The sequence below is a fragment of the Macrobrachium rosenbergii genome, chromosome 26 (assembly GCF_040412425.1).
Source record: "Macrobrachium rosenbergii isolate ZJJX-2024 chromosome 26, ASM4041242v1, whole genome shotgun sequence".
Classification (NCBI taxonomy): domain Eukaryota; kingdom Metazoa; phylum Arthropoda; class Malacostraca; order Decapoda; family Palaemonidae; genus Macrobrachium; species Macrobrachium rosenbergii.
This window is the reverse complement of record NC_089766.1, coordinates 6,626,008-6,642,452: the sequence shown is the minus strand read 5'-3', so window position 1 is coordinate 6,642,452 and position 16,445 is coordinate 6,626,008. Positions and strand designations below refer to the sequence as shown.

Here is a 16,445-nt window from a genome sequence, read left to right as displayed (position 1 = left end):
AGCACACAAAATAGATAGACAGATATAACTTAATGTGACGACACATTTGAATTTCGGTAGGAATAATGGAAAACCAGCTGCTGTTACTTCTTGGGGCTTGGTGGGGTGAAGGGGGCAAGTTGAGGCTTGGGGAGGGCAACTTGAGTCTTGGGGGCGCAGTTGCCCACCAGCCCCCCTAAATGACGTCCCTGGGTTCATTCTCTTTTGCTATTGCAGCGTTTTTTTCTGCGATGACAATATAAACGATCTTGGGACCCAAAGACGAATGAGATAAGATGCTACGCTATTTCAGATAAGATTGTGTGATTACCTATTATTCAAGAAGTTAACTCTGGTCTCATTAATCTTTCCACAATAATAATAATAGTAATAATAATAATAATAATAATATCATTTTGGCGCTTTAGTATTTGTGAACTTAAACTGTGATAAATATTGACCATGGTGTAATACTTTTGTATTTTCAACTTAAAATATGATAGATGTTCTATAACACATTTAATTATCTTGATATATTTAATTTAATCTTAAACTTAATCTGTATTAAAGGTCTGGCTTAGAAGCATGTTTTACACCACTAACTTTCCCACCTTATTATTAGGTAATAATATGAAAATCATCCGGGTATATAACAGTTCTGTACTGAATACTTGTACCGCTGAAAAAATATCTTACATAAATCTGCTCTTACATAAATCTACTTTTCGCTCTTGATAGACAGCTTTTCATTCTCAGTAAGCCTATGCTATATAATCTCGTTCTTAGCCAAGGACAGTTTTATCTGTGTTATGTTAATTAAACATGCGTTGTTGTTATTTTTTCCTGCGTGAACAAAACTGAAGACCTTCGATGGTAAGATGAATAACGTCAGTCTAAATCTGGATTTATAAATTAGACTCGATTTTCTTACTTTCGTGAGATGATTTAAAAAAAAATTCCATTGACGATCATTACGATATTTTGTCATACCAGCAGGACGATCGTCTTTTCCAACAATATTTCCACAATTTTAATTTTACAAATAATTTTCCTTTAACAGTTTTACTTCATGGCAATTCTTACTCAGTTTCATACAAGATGTCTTGTTCTTCTCTTTTTCAATATCATGTTTTCAAAATCGTGTTTTCTTCCATTTCTTGTCATCAAGGTTCTATGATAAGAATGCATTGTCATTAATGATTATTATACGATAACCTAGATATGACAACCCTCTCTCTCTCTCTCTCTCTCTCTCTCTTTAGAAATAGATATACAGCATTACAAACGAACTAATGATCATATTTGTGATGACAATTATTAGATATGTAGATAGAGGCCATGATATTATTGTAAAATATTGTATTTGTACATAAGAACTATCGTTACACGTTAGAACTCGAACTTTCGTCCCTTGAAAGAAACCGACATGTTTGTTTGTTTGTTTGTTTGTTTACTGGCAGTTTATATACTTTAGTGAAGAGTGTTCCTCGTTTTTTGTGAAATTACTTTTATTTTGGGAACTGTTGGTAGGTTCTTCATTTCGTAACAGTTATGTTGAGCAAGTAACTTTGTTTGTAGCTAATTTATTTTTGTATTTTCTTAAAAGGTTTATTTTTTAAGTGATTACATTTAGGCATATGTTTGTAGCTTACGTAGGCCTATGCCTTTGTCATTTAACTCCTGCGTAATCTAAGCCTTTACATAAGTAGTTATTATAGAATATATTACAATGAAGTTTTGACACGTTACCCTTTTTTTCATTGTGGAATGTTATGCCCATCCAATGAATTATCTGAAGGCCTAGACATACCCTAGGCCTACCTATTTTGCCTAGACCGAGGTCTACTAGGTTGAACTAACTTACACTTATCCTAGAGCACCTGGTACATTAGGGTACATTATTAGGGTATAGGGATACTGGTCACTGAACAACTATGCGGCCACTGGCTTATGCCTAATTGAAGTCTGTACTCACAACTTTCCATCATGCAGCACCCTTATAGGCCTACTAGCCTAACCTGTAAGTATCTAATTCCTCAAGTAAGTAATAGAGTGGGCATCATCATTTAACCGTTGTTGCTGTTTCAATCCATCTTGATGAGAAATTAATAGGCTAGGACATGTCATAAATTAGTCTAACCATCGTAGGTTACATAACTGTATTCATGTTCAAGATTGATTGATTGATTGATTATGGCTGCTAAAACTAGCGTGACGACATCTAGGTTATTGACGCTGATCATGTTCGAGACCTCATGAATTTGTCCCATTCTAAGAATGGATGGGTAAATGAACAAATAAACAGCATCCTTATTCCATAACCTTCCCAAAGCCTCAGTTTTGTGTACCGTAAGCCACTGAGACAACACCTTATTTTTGGGCACATGCCTGTGTTTGTGCTTCATTGACAGTGCCCACACATATTGCTTGGGTTTTGGTTAGAGGTCCTTGAGCGCTTTCTAAAAACCTGTTTTCTCAAACTGTCCAGTGGCAGCTATTTTCCAGAAATGCCCTATTCAGGGGCAGCTTTATAATGTACCCAAATAGCCACTTTTGTTCTGTTAGATAATTGCAAGTACCAGTTATTATATCAACCAGTGGAAACAAAATTAATACCTTTGCATTCACAGAATCCATAAAGTTATTCCTTTGTCCTGTTATGGCATGAACTGCCCCTGTTTGTGCCAAGCCAATGCACTTTGAACATCATCATGGTCACCATCTTCCCTTTAATTGACATCTGTATGATCATGTTGTCTTTTTCAGGATTAACTCATCATCGCTTTCATGGTTTTCTTAATGAGGTTAGGTGTGCGTTAAGTTCTATTCATTCTCTTCTTTCTGAATTTCCAGCCAGCCCCAGGTCTTCATGAATTCCTTTTATGCCTGGTTTTCTAGGCTGTCTTACTGTTCGTCTTTCTGCTGTTTCTGTATCCACTGCATTTCTGTCTAGTGCAGTAATATCGGTGTTTAATCCAGGTCAGCTTGAACCTTTATTTAAATGACTGTCATTATTCAGCATTAACAGGTGATAGAGCTACCTGTCTGGGTATTTTTTTTTTTTTTTATTGTATAAGCCACACACTGGCATGGGCCCCAGTTTTCCAGAGTATCCTGTGTGCTAGGCTAGACCAGAGGTTACTGAAGTCACCCTTCCCCTCCCCACTTACGTGTCATTTCTGGAAGGGAGATCAGCAGTACTGTACTGTAGTCAAGATCTTGAGACTATTCCTCCTGCCTAAGGGTTAAGTCTTCATCAGAAGACAAGGGCTTGTATCTACATAGGAACAAATGACCAGTTTTTAAGATAATTTGCATTTTTCGTGGATATTGCAGTGTTGTATTAGTTATTTGGGCTTTTAACATTTATTAACATTCAGGAAATTATATTGGTATTAAAAATCCTTATGAGTTTAATTAAATTATTTAAGGAATTGGTTGCTTCAGCTGCATGTTGGTCCTGATTTTGCAAAGAATATTCCACGTACAGTGATATTGGATGATGTCTTAGGACCAAAAGGATGCTTGTGTTCACATATTGTCAATGCTTTCCATCTTAAGAGACAGAGTTTGGCCTTGAGTCCCATTTATGGTCATGTTATTGCACAGGGAATCTAATTGCGGCTTGTGGAATTGGTAGTGTTAGGGTTGGCAGTACTTAAGATATTTGTTTGCTTGCTTGGATCTTGTTATGATATTGGCTGACTTACAGTAAGACTGTGTCTGGGTGGGAGGCCTAACCAAGACCCCTCTTTCTAAAGTTGAAAACATCTTGATATCCTTCCCTCTTGACAAATGGATACTCATATACCAATACAAAAACATCATTCTAAAGAGGACACATTATCATAATATGGGAACACACTCTATTTTAGATCTGTTGTATGCTCTGCTGTGGTAATTACTCCTCAAACATATCTGAGTATGATTGCTTTCTTTTATGAAAGTTAACTGATGCTAAGCCAAAAGTATGCCGTTCAATGATGTATTTTTGTTCAGTAAGGTTTTTAATCCTTGCAGATGCTCTCTTAGTAAATAGGTGAATAAAGTTTGATATTATATAGAACCTCAAAAAGTACAAAAATAGTTTGTGTGATTTAATGTTATGTAGAACTCTTTAGGTATAATTTAGTCATTGAAAATATTTATTGATATACTGTATTTTTATTAACTCTGATGACAAATTTTCTTGACTTTCAGGCAAGTGTTTGTGTGTTTTTCTTCAAGCCATTAGCTACATGTATGTTTACCATCCTTGCTCATCGGATGTTGAGTGAGTATATCGTTTATTAGTTACTGAATAATTTTTTCATGCTAATATAACTTTAAGCATAGACCAGGAAAGTTGTGCATATGTTTTTAAAGTGTTTGAATGCCCTATAAGCTTCTGAATTATTTAGGTTTTCATGGTCCATACCTGTTATCCATTTAGTCTTTGTCAACTTTTCACAAAAGTACAGTTTCAAAATTACTTGTTCTTTATATCCTTATTCTACAATGGAAGGAAAAATAAGACCATATCTGTAGAGTAATATTTATATATATATTTACCGACCTTTTTTATTTTTTTTCATATTTCTACATCACTCTTTCATGAGCTGTGCACTCCTGATTCAGGTGTGCTCAACTTTATATAATGCTAAAAATCACAAAAGGCTACTTGGTAATAACAGTAGGGTTAAACAAGGTAAGGGTGTGTGTACCTTTTTCAAATCTTAATAAAACAATACTGTATCAAGTGTTAGCATCTGTTCATAAAATTGGGTGATAGGAAGGGTAGATAACTGATGACCTTGTAGTTTATTCTATTATGTTGATGTATGTTTTGGAGTGTGTACATTTTAGCAAAAGTCAAAATGAGTATAATGCATAATGTTAATTAGTGTCAGTACTGTACTTGTGCTTATTGCTAAGGCACTCATACTGTGGATAAATATGTGTAAAACTTCTTTATTTGAAAGTTCATACTTTACCTAGTGATTTAACTGTAGGGTATGTTTTTATTCATAAAATATGTTGATGCACCTATATAAAAAATGTCAAAATTCTGCACTGCATTCACACACCTTATGTGGTTAGTATATACTGTATATAAGCTTATCACCACTTTTGCTAGTACTGGATGTGTATTTGACTTATATTTACAGTGAATTTTTGTATTTACAAATACGAACTAACTCTCTATCCATACTCTGTGGAAATAGAACTACTTATGTAATTTTTTTTGTTACAGTGTGTACTATACAATTTAAGGAAGTATAAAAAGACTAAGCCTTGGGATATTTAAAATAGTCCTACGCCCTATGAAGTATATACCAAAGCACGTCTTTAAAACAGGACATGCGCGTCGGTCTCCCGCTAACATTCACTAAGATCACATGACGAAGTACCTATGCCCAGATATCTCTATCTGTGGCCCTTCCTGTCAGATTTCTTGAAGGAGCTTTGAGAAGTGCTGTTTCGCTTCGTCTCCTTGCCTTGACCGCTGCGGTCGGTTTCACCTGCCGTCCTGAGAATTACATACGATCACAGTACAAAGTATAAAAATATGTTCGCTATATGACCAGTTGTAATCTGCTATTTAAAAATAATATATACGTACTGCATTACGTAGTTCCTGAATAAATATCGCCAATGTTTAGTGGCTAAGAATTCTTGCTTCGTGACAAGAAATGAATGTTGTCCTTTCAAATTAGATATATTTTTTTCCTTAAGTTAATATTTGAACTCCTCTGCGCTAAAACTTCATAAGACCAAATTTAAAACATAAAGGTATACTGGGTAAGAATGACATAACATGACAAGGGACAATTCACAGCTGAAAACAGTCACACATCACTAAAGGTATAGGGTCACTAAAGGTAACATAAAACTCAAGCAAAATATACACAGGACATAAAATTAGAAAATATACTGTAAGCAATCAGTAAGAACAAAGTGACAAGGTCTATGCACTAAAGGCTTACTAACTTTACAAACAGACCTTTCAGTCTGATTTCATTCCAGACACATTTTTGGTCCTTTATTGAAGTCAACATGTCTGGAGAGATGTTTCATAACAGTGGTAAGACGGAGCCATTAGTTTTCCGGATAGTGCACTTTAAGTAAATAAAGTACCCAATGGCATATTGAAATGACTGTAAACTAGCTTCATTTAGCTTAAATATACAGTTTAATATGAATGCAGACTACCTGTCATGCAAAATATACACAAATATATTGAGATTTACCTGAAGGCAGTAGACTCATGCAGATTTACAAAAAAAAAAGTCAGACTAAAGACACAGACACACAAAGCTTCTATGGATGCACACATATCGTTGCGTACCAGAATGGCACTAAAAAGAACTCTTAACATACATGAGCAAGTCACACTGTCTCATGCTAACACGCAAAGTGTGTGAACTTTATTTGGCTTCTTTTTATGAGCATTTTTTGTCACTGAAGTATTATTGTTGGTGCTTTAAAAATTTTTGAACGAATTACTCTTCGTTACACATCAGCTACAGAGGGGTCGTCTGCCCACAAGTCATACCATGGTCCACATAGGTTTCCTGAGGTAAAAGACTGTTGGTCTATACGAGAGATGCCCTCTGGACACTTTAGTCGTCTGTTCATAAAGTCACTGTAGTTGAAGATGTTTACATTACTAGAGTAGTGCCAGGAGGTTCCCTCGCTTCTTTGATCTTGGTATGAATGAGGCATTTCGTGGGGAAGGGGATGAGGAGGGCGAGATATTTGTGATTTCTTTTTGGGAGGAATTGGTGGTGACGGAGACTTTACATCTGAGCTCGGAAAGTGGTCGGAGTTTGGTTGCTGATGAGCGTTATCTAGCTGGCTTGATTCTTTGAAGGAGGGACGGCAGTCAGGGCGTCTAGTTGCAGTTCGACTCTTCCTGATCCTTTCAGCTTTAGACATGATCACTGAAGTCAAGGTGATGGGTGGAGGGGGTGTTGGTGGGGAAGCTCGATTCGCTGGGGAAGCCCAGGTTAGGGAGCGAGAAAGTTGCTTTCTGGGTCCTCTTGTGTATGATTTTTGGTACTGACACCGATGATCGCTCACAACCATGTAAATTTCTTCATCTTCCTCTTCACTTCCTGTCAAAGTACTGTTGCCTGATGATGAATTTTGATGAGTTCTTTGGCTGGACATGGTAAGAAATGAGGAATTGGGTGATGAGTCTTCTATGTCTTGTGGTAAAGGCATGGGAGGCCGTGCAGAATAATCAATTCCTGATTTATTAGTGGGGGTTGTAGGTGGCTCTGGGGGGCTGAATGGTGGAGGCTCAGGGATGTCCACATGTATATCAACCAGTGAAGAATGTTTCCAGTCTTCTGACCAGACATCTTCGTATTCGGCACTCTGCCCATCATCTGGAGCACTGTGGCATGAATCCATGCCCAGGCACAGAAGTGATGAGCTCCTTCGCAAACCCTTTCTTCCTCTTTCTTGCTCTCGGCTGCGCTCCCTTTGAGCTGCGATTTTCTGAGCACAAGGAGATTTCAAGTTCTTCGTCGTTTTCCGGCGTGCCATCGTTACAAAGTGGTCTATAGACATTGGAGGAAGCGACAGATCCCTGTGTTTCTTGTTTGCTCTCTTTCTGCCTGGCGTTGGGAGGGTTTTAGTGGCATCTTGATCAGGGAAGTATTGCAAGCCATGATTCAGACTGGATCCGTCACCTGTCTGGTAGATGTTCGCTGAGGATTCATCATCCAACTGGAGCATTGACTGGGACCTAACCCACCTGGAGCTGAGGCTTTTCATGGAATTTTGGACAAATCTGCTGAAGCAAAGGAAGGAGTTGAAAAGAGATGCAAAAGCATGGCATATGAATGCATGGTAGGCACAAAAATTGCATGCATGTTTGCAGTTTCCATGCTAAAATAATTAAAGGAAATCAGGTGCTATTGCAGATAACAGAAATATATGATCAAGAAGCATTAGTGATATTGTCTAAAACAGTTGCTGTACTTGGACACAAAACTATCATACAAACAAATAAACAGGTTCAGTATAAAAGGCATGATAGTAAGCAGCGTTTGATAAATGTTTCTGGGTTTAGTTATGCATTTACAAATTCAGAAGTGTCACACAGTTATCAGTTTATAAACATGTGAAAGGAAAGTGCAAAACTAAAGTTATGAAGACTTTTTTTTTTTTTCTACCTAGAATAATAACTTGGAATATTGTTTTTGAATACAGAGCATTGTTCTGTATTTGCTTCAAGTTGGTTGGTATAGGTGTTGCTGAGATAACATTACATGTACAGATATATATATACTGTATGTGCTGCTTTTCATGTTATGAATATATCTTCTGTCACTGTAAAGTACTGTACTGGCTGTGGAACTTATTTGTGCAGATGTGGACTAAACTCTTTTGGTTGGAGTAATTGCTTTTAACAGATTGTACTATTTTTGACATTGTTGGTCTGAAGATTTTTGGGGCCCCTGTAATGCATTATTTTTGACACAGTGTTGATCTGAAGATTCTAGGGTCTCTGTAATGTATTATTTTTGACACAATGTTGATCTGAAGATTCTAGGGTCTCTGTAATTCCTCCATATCATTTAACTGTGAGAATACACTGGTAAAGTGCAAAGCATGCCTTCAGCTACTAAAAAACATTACAAATTCTGAGTTTATATTTTGGAATGTACCGAAATATTCTTTAATTTTTTCTGAAAGAATTAGAAAAGTACAAGCTTAATAAAGGAGGCAAATTTGGGTAGACTTTGAATTTACCATTGTATGAGGCATGTATGCAGAACCACTGGAGTGATTGTATTATGTATACCTGTATGCTAAATACTGAATATCTTTGCAAGTGTTTTGTGCATCTAGGAAAGATTTGGTTCACTCTGTTGTACATGGACATTGTTTGACATTTTGTAAAACTGCTGTCATGTTTGTCAAGACATCTCATCTAAGAAAAATGTGCTGAACTGTGAGGAATAACTGTCTTCTAGATTATGTCTTGTAACAAATCTCACTTCTGTTTAGCTTTAAGTTGCAATTTGTGTATATTCGATATACTGTACAAGCAATTTGGGGTACTGTATAACTTCCATTTCTGATATAACAAATACTGTACTGTACTACAGTATACTGTACTGTATATAGAATACTCTGCCATATTATTTAGCTTAATTAGCCTGTGATTAGTTATTCAAGCCAAGGTTCTAAGAAGTGAGGAGTGCTGTTGTGGGCTAGACATGGTACAATAGTCAACATAACTTTAGTTTCACTGTAGTTATAGTGTTTCAGTTTCAGTGCTGCAATTCAAGTAGGTACAGTGTAAGTCATTGTTTGCAGGGGGAGATAATTTCAAGAAGTTAATCTCCAGTTACTAGATAAAATGTGTGGTACTCAGTTGGAAGTTTAATACCTCCCAGTCTCATAAGGTGTCTTAGTTGAAAGCTAAAGTTGTCTGGCTAAGTTGTATTGGTCATTGTTTGGTAGTTATTTGTCTAATGCACCTAATGTCTTTTCTGGATGTCGTGTCAAGTTGTATTTCATGTGGGAGATTAAGGTTCTTGAAAGAGGAGGCCCGTAATGTCTAAAAGAGCATTTAAGAGCACCAAAGAAACTTGAATACCAACCCATTAATGTCATCATCAGAGTAGTCTGCCTCAGGGTTGACGGGTGGTCTGAGACTTCCGCTCTCATTGCTGAAGCCGCTGTCGTCACTCGAATGGAAAGAAGAAGAGTTTCCACTTCCTCTCTTCTGGTATCGCGTAGAGAGGTGGGAGGAAGCGGCTGCATTGGTGAAGGATCGACTGAGGGTCATGGAGGAAGAGCTCGAAGTCAAGGAGCTGGTGAAATGGTTGGAACTAGATCTCATGTGTGTCGAAGGCTGGCTTGGTGATTTCTTTAAGGTAGAGATAGAAACTCTGGCACCTGGTGGATCTAAAAGGGCAGGATTGAAAAGGACAGTGTTAGCACTTGAGGACATGGTGGTGGATGTTCTCAAGGTCTCATGGGAAGAGTTTAAGCCTACATGTGATGATGATGAAGATGATTTGGCAGAGGAGGAAGTTGAGGTGGAGGGCTGTGACAGTTGAGGGCCCGTGGTAGAAGCGGTGGTACTGGCATTGGAGGTGGTGGCGGGACTATGGGCTCGGAACTGAAAATAAGATTATTGCCATGTTAGTTAGTGTATTGGAAAATCACATTAAAATTAGATTACAGTATACTGTAAGTGCTGTATATTCAGAATGAATTGACTGTAGTGTCTTTTTTGAAACTGGAAATTTTGTTAGGTGGCATGTAGTTGTCTGTAGTTTTCAGTCATATTTTTTTGTTTAAAGCAATTAGATCAAGGTTTGTATAGAAGTTAGTTCTAATTCAATATAAAGTTTAATCTATATCCCTTAACAGCTAACTTGATACTTTATGTCCAAAGTAAACTTTCTTGATTCCAAGTCCCAGTTGCATCTTGCAAAAAGCTTACTGTTGCCATCTTGGTTTAACAAAGCTACACCATTCAGATAGTCTAACCTTTCAGGAAGATAGTGTTGCCTGGAAAGTACTGACATCCATATTATTAGAAAAGTGTGCAGGTTCATTGCATATTGTAGTACGACCCTCTCTCTCTCTCTCTCTCTTAGTGTACTAATGATTGGTCACATTGTCATAATTACATTTACACCTGACATTTACCTGTGGCCCAGACGAAGATGACCTGTGCATCGTTGGATATCTCGGGGTATGGGGTATGTGGGTAGAGAATGGTCGGCTTTTATGCTCATCATTGCCTGTGGCAGGAGGGTTGGATCGAAGGGCCTCTACGGAACTGGCACTCTCTGGGGTTGTCAAGGATCTTCATAGGGAAGAAGACAACAAAAGGGGAAACTAAAATATACACTAGGTGTTTCTTCTCTTTGCTAGCGATCATACATAAGAGAATTGGAAGTAGAGGCTTATCAGCTGTCAGTTAACAAATAGATACAGATACTTAACAAATACATACTTAACAATTAGGCAGTTAACAAATACATACTTAACAACTAGGCACTTAACAAATACATACTTAACAACTACATACTTAACAAATACATACTCAATAGAAAAGTACTTAACATATATATACTTAAAAGGTTAATCGTGTTGAAATATATAATACTAGTAAAATTGTGAAAACACCTAAAGTTGTTTTATTTGAACTATACTGTTGGTCTTATAATTCTGGTCACGTGAGTATTATATTTTATTTCTTTGTGTCATTGGTTCAGGTTTTCAGATAATACTTTATTGCTATATTGGGGACAGCACTCTTCAGGTATTTTGTTTGAACCCAGTTAGTAATGAGAGCAAAGGGTTCCTTGTCAACAAAAGTTTTCTTTAGCTAGTCAGAGGGATGAATGGCTGAGTTGAAAGTTATCGGGATTGTTTGAACCAGCGTTCTTTTGGGGGCAAGGGTACATTTTAAGACATTAGCAAGAAAAGGGGCTTTGGACAACGTACTTGACTTGTCATCTGTATTTGCCATAGAGTTATGTTAATCATTTGGTGATGCTGTAGTTCAGAAACATCACATTTACAAAGGTCTTTAGGAATATAAACAGGAACCACCAGATCTGTTAATATGTTAACATGGGCCCTAGGCAGTATGTCATTAGGGGTGGGGGTTGTGTTTGCAAGGCTCTTTTGGAAAACAGTAAACAGTGTGTATAAAAAAGATAACCGTAAACTTACTTGCCTATTTTGAGTTGGTTTTAATCTGATAGTATTTTGTTGAAGACTACAGAAAATATTTAATACATTGCTAAACATTTTTTGATACTATTGTTACTGCAAGTTTGAAGGATAACCAGTCTAAATTGTGAGCTACTTTCCTCAAAGTCAACCAATATAGCAAAGCAGTATTGCATAAGTAATAATATCCAGTGACTACATATTCAGCAGCAATGCTATATAGCTACTGATCTAGCTGCTAGCAACATGATCCTTTTTGGCTAATGGATGGGGGTATTCATACATACCTTTCATTTCTAGAGTGGTAGAAAGTTGCAAGCCTTCATTTCAGATGCCATGACATTAAATAATTCAAGTGTATACACTTTTAATTACACTTTAAAAGCAAAAATTTGCCCTAATAATGTTGTACTGAGTAGAAATAAGTATACATAGCATGTTTGAGTAATGGCTTGTTGCCTTATTGGGTGTCATGATAATTAGTTTGCTTATCTATTTCCTTTTAATTTCTTACTTGAGATTTTGTTCATTTTGTCACTTTAAAGTTTTAAACCTTGATTTGTTAGTGTCTGTGGAGATATGAAATTTGACATATGTTGCAGTTGGATTGATGGGTTATTTTGAAATTCATCAGATCTGTGTGCTTGAACAAATATGTTTGCCAATACGTAACCACTCTAGAACAAATTTATTCATTCCTCTATAGCTTAGCGGTGTCATTGTGTAGATCCTGTTCAGTAGTTTGCTCCTTGGATCCACAGTACTGTACTGTACATGTATTTATTTGGGCTGGTAACAACTTATTTGAACTTAGTCACTGTAAAAATGAGGTTATATAAATTCTGTTTATAACATAGGAACTATTTACAAAGTATAAACAGTGAAATGTAGTAACAGTCATACCCTAGTGCTGAGTCATCTTCCTCGTGGATAATTTCTGTGTAAGCCACTGGGAACCATCCGCATCTCTGTGTCCGTAAATTTTCTCCATACTGCCAGCCTTTATTCTTTTCTCCTGTGAATTATAGACACAAATTTATATATAATTTTAAGGTTTCTAGGTATGTGACATGTTCCCTGTGTAGGAAAGTCAACTGGGGGGAAACTTTGTACCTAGTGCAGATAGTGGCACTATCTTGGAGACTAGAAGTCAAAAACAGTGTCATTATATGAAAGATAAGGTTTCAAATATGTTTATACTTTAAATAGAATACTCAATAGTATTCAGTACACAAATGGAACTGAATTTATTCATCTTTTTCTCTTTGTTGACATAAGATGGAAATGTGTCTTGAAGTTTGTTGTTAGATTTCACACTTGCTCTAAAAGACTGTCTGCACTGTGCCAGGGTATCATACTGTAAAGAGAAAACTGAACTCGGGGAAGAACATTTAAAATTTGTATATGAAAGTATTTAGGTTTTACTAATAGAAACCAGGTTTTTTGATGAATGCTGGATTACTTAACTATTAATTTATGTTAAAGTACAGTATTTGCACTGAATAATATCCAAAAATTTACGTTATTTTTTGCAAAGAAAGAGTTCAAGTAAGATTAATCTGATGAATAATTGTCTTTGGAAGACCTAATAGGGTTATGTATGTTCAGATTGACATTGTTTAATAAGTTACATTCATTTTGATAAAGCAAGTGAAACATTGTGGTCTTGATTCAGTCAGTTGGTTATTTTATTAAATGGAATAAAGTAATCTTACCTATAAGAGCAATTAGGTCGTTTTCAGTGAAGCAGAGTTGATTGTCACCACTCGGAAGGTACGAATAGAGTGCTCGGGCCATCGTCCTTTTTCCGCTATCCTCCGGCACTGCCATTGAACGGCGCAGCATCATGTTTGCTGTCACGTGAAGGGAAGAAGTTTGTTAGTGGTCTGTGTTTTTTGAACAATAGTTGGAATTTAGTATCTTAAAATGTAACTACGGTATTCTGATAAGTTACTTACGAGTGGGAGTAGTGTGGTTCATAGCCAGGTTGTACTCTGATCTTGCCCTGGTCATTGGCCGAGAGGGTATATCGTCTGTGATGTTACTTAGGTCTTGGCACGAAGCATCCACTGAACGGGCTTTCCGCATCTGAGATGTCACTGACATGTTGTCGTCATCAAGGCACAAGGGGCTTGAGTAGATTCCTTCATCCTGTAGATGAAAGGGGTGACTTAATGATGTAAATTATAGTAGGTTTGGATAGAAGTGGGATTACAGTCACCAAAATGGTATGAAATCCATATTTATGTCCATTTCATGATGTAAGTGGTGCTCAACATGCCTAATGTGCTTCAGAATTTCAAAACATTTAATTTTAATTAGAGTAGCCTGGTAAATATGGCTGCCAAGCTATGTTCCTCAGTTATATAGTTGGCTTTTTCTTACCTGAAAGATAATGAGTAATTTTCTTGATTAGTGTTGGAAGTAATTTAAACAGTTACCTAAGTTTGTAAGTTACTTTGTGACAGAAACGCTTCCTCTTGCAGTCCATAAATTAATTCAGTTTTCAGATTCATGAACCGAACCAGCTAAAAATTTTCCTCTATAGTATCACCAGTACCAATACATGCATAAACTGTCTGCAACCCTATACTGTGACTCAGCTGTTGGACAGCCAACACCAGTATAAAAAAACTTCTGTAGGAGTTTACCCGTGGTCTAGAGGATGGTAGCATGGCCTGTATTCTGTCTGGGAGTCCCTCGCGTGTCTTGGCGATGTCCTGCCAGTTGTCTAAGTTGTGCTGAAGGAGGCTGGATCCTTTGGTGTGGAAGGCAAGGTAGTGTTTTGCTAAAGAACACTGACGCTCCAGGATGAAGCCGTAGCGTCTGCGCTCCTGAGTTACAGCCTGGAAGAGATTATTCAAGATTATTTATTTAGGTTTTTCAGATGTTGATGAGTTGGTGTTCCGTTTGTGTATGTGTGTGGTTATTTATGTATTCTTTTTGCATATATATATTGTATCGGTTTTCTCCCATTTCTTGATTTTTCCTACCTCTTGTGTCCGTCATTTTATAAATTGAACCTTTCACAGTTTAGGTTTTGTGATGCAGAGCTTTCAAATATTCCATCTTTCTTTGTTTTCTTTTGCATTTAGTTTTTTCTGGGGTCTTCCTTTGCAGTGACTATATTTTCAGTGTATGACAGCAAAGGATCATTAGTTTTCTAAGGTTTATTTATAAAGTTTCCCCTTCTCTATGTAGTGACATCATGATTATACTGATCTCTCCTCCTTCCAAAACTCACCTTTAGTGATTTATTGCAACAGGATCTCTCTCTCTCTCTTTCTCCTCTCTCTCTATTATCGTCTCTTTCTCTCTCGTTTTCCAGCCTTTATTATCTTTTCCTAATGATTTTCCTTCCACATCGTATCGTAACTACCGATCTCGAGTTTATCAACACGTTTAGTTTTCCACCTTCCTAAATGTAGACTGTATAATTTTCCCAGTTTTCCAGTCTTTTAGTTATCACTTTCCTTTAATTATTTGTTCCATAACCTCTCTTTCCCAACCCTAACTATGTCTGCGCAACAGCAACTGGGAAATTAAAGACTGTTCTTACTGCAGTATATAGTTTGCTACAGGTAATTCTAGTAAAGTCTGCCCTGAACATTTTGCTAGAACATTTTCTGTCTCGATAAAACATTTTCTCTCTTTCTTTTACAGATCACTTCTTCTTCCAGCTGAGAGCGAGACGCTGGCGTTTGCCTCGAGACTCCCTCGGGTGAAATCAAGGGTAAAAGGTAATTAAGGAATGCTCTTTTGTCGATGTAAAAAGGGATGATGGGAGTGCGCGTAGGGCGCATTCGTTTGTGCCGATATAATAGGAAGGGTGCGTTTTGTTTCTAAGGATTTCTGGGGCTGTTCTGTTTAGGGAGCTTGCGTTTATGGTCGCGTAAAGTACATTTAATCGGTATTGTTAGGATGTAGAGTGTATTTGAATATACGTGTAAGGATAAACTGTTTGCTTTCTTATGCTTGTTTGTTTTGTTTATGCACTTTAAGGTAAATGTTATGCATTCATACGCGCGCACACATTCAGACACCAGGCACTCAGTGTATTATACAAAACTATATTATATATATATTTATATTATATATATATATATATATATATATATATATATATATATATTATATATTGTGGCAGCTGGTATATATATATATATATATATATATATATATATATATATATATATATATATATATATATACATACAGACAATTACATATATATTACTTGTAGCAGCTGGGCATATGATGATTTCTTCGTTACTGTCTCAAGATTTCTGTTGAAGGCTTCATCTCCAGGTTGTTATCAAAAGACCAGGAGCCAGATCTTCCAAGATCACAATCTTAGGAAGTTCTTGAGAGTTCATTGATCTTTATATTATCAACAGAATAAAGGAAAGCTCGTTCTCTCATTTTCGTTTTTTAGGATAATTAAGCTAAAAGTGAAAGCAGTTTATTATGGTGCAAGTCTCTGTCGTCATGTGTAAGATTTTATTTATTAGACGGTTTGCTCTTAAGGCTGTTGGGCAAGTTCTCTCTCTCTCTCTCTCTCTCTCTCTCTCTCGTAGGAAGTGTCCCAGACAGTTGAAGAACATTTTCTCATATACACATGCACACACACATCCTCTCTATCTATCTCTCTCTCTCTCTCTCTCTCTCTCACAATATTCATTCTCTCTCTCTCTCTCTCTCTCTCTCTCTCTCTCTCTCTCTGCTCGTAAACTGTGGGTTTTCATGGACAGCCTCGTAGTCGATGTGAC

General features: G+C 36.8%; 1 protein-coding gene and 1 long non-coding RNA gene across 3 annotated transcripts in view; one reads left to right on the top strand and one right to left on the bottom strand.

Moving 5' to 3' along the window:
• The first annotated feature begins 1,352 nt into the window (after window positions 1-1,352).
• LOC136852969 (uncharacterized) overlaps window positions 1,353-16,445 on the top strand; it is a 335,646-nt gene continuing 320,553 nt past the window's right edge. Inside the window, exons 1-3 of one of the 2 annotated variants that reach the window (XR_010857289.1) lie at window positions 1,383-1,505; window positions 4,180-4,252; window positions 15,340-15,416. This is a non-coding gene — a long non-coding RNA (uncharacterized lncRNA). Of the gene's footprint in view, window positions 1,506-4,179; window positions 4,253-15,339; window positions 15,417-16,445 lie in introns of both variants that reach the window. The other variant, XR_010857288.1, reaches the window with a different exon arrangement.
• The window catches only part of IRSp53 (Insulin receptor substrate 53 kDa), a 246,589-nt gene continuing 234,645 nt past the window's right edge, over window positions 4,502-16,445 (bottom strand). The window contains exons 8-14 of the mRNA XM_067128035.1: window positions 14,328-14,522; window positions 13,635-13,827; window positions 13,392-13,529; window positions 12,580-12,691; window positions 10,642-10,801; window positions 9,582-10,105; window positions 4,502-7,759 (exon numbers count right to left, since the gene is read on the bottom strand). Of these exons, the coding sequence (XP_066984136.1) occupies window positions 6,472-7,759; window positions 9,582-10,105; window positions 10,642-10,801; window positions 12,580-12,691; window positions 13,392-13,529; window positions 13,635-13,827; window positions 14,328-14,522 (2,610 nt within the window). The 3' untranslated portion in view covers window positions 4,502-6,471. The remainder of the gene's footprint in view (window positions 7,760-9,581; window positions 10,106-10,641; window positions 10,802-12,579; window positions 12,692-13,391; window positions 13,530-13,634; window positions 13,828-14,327; window positions 14,523-16,445) is intronic.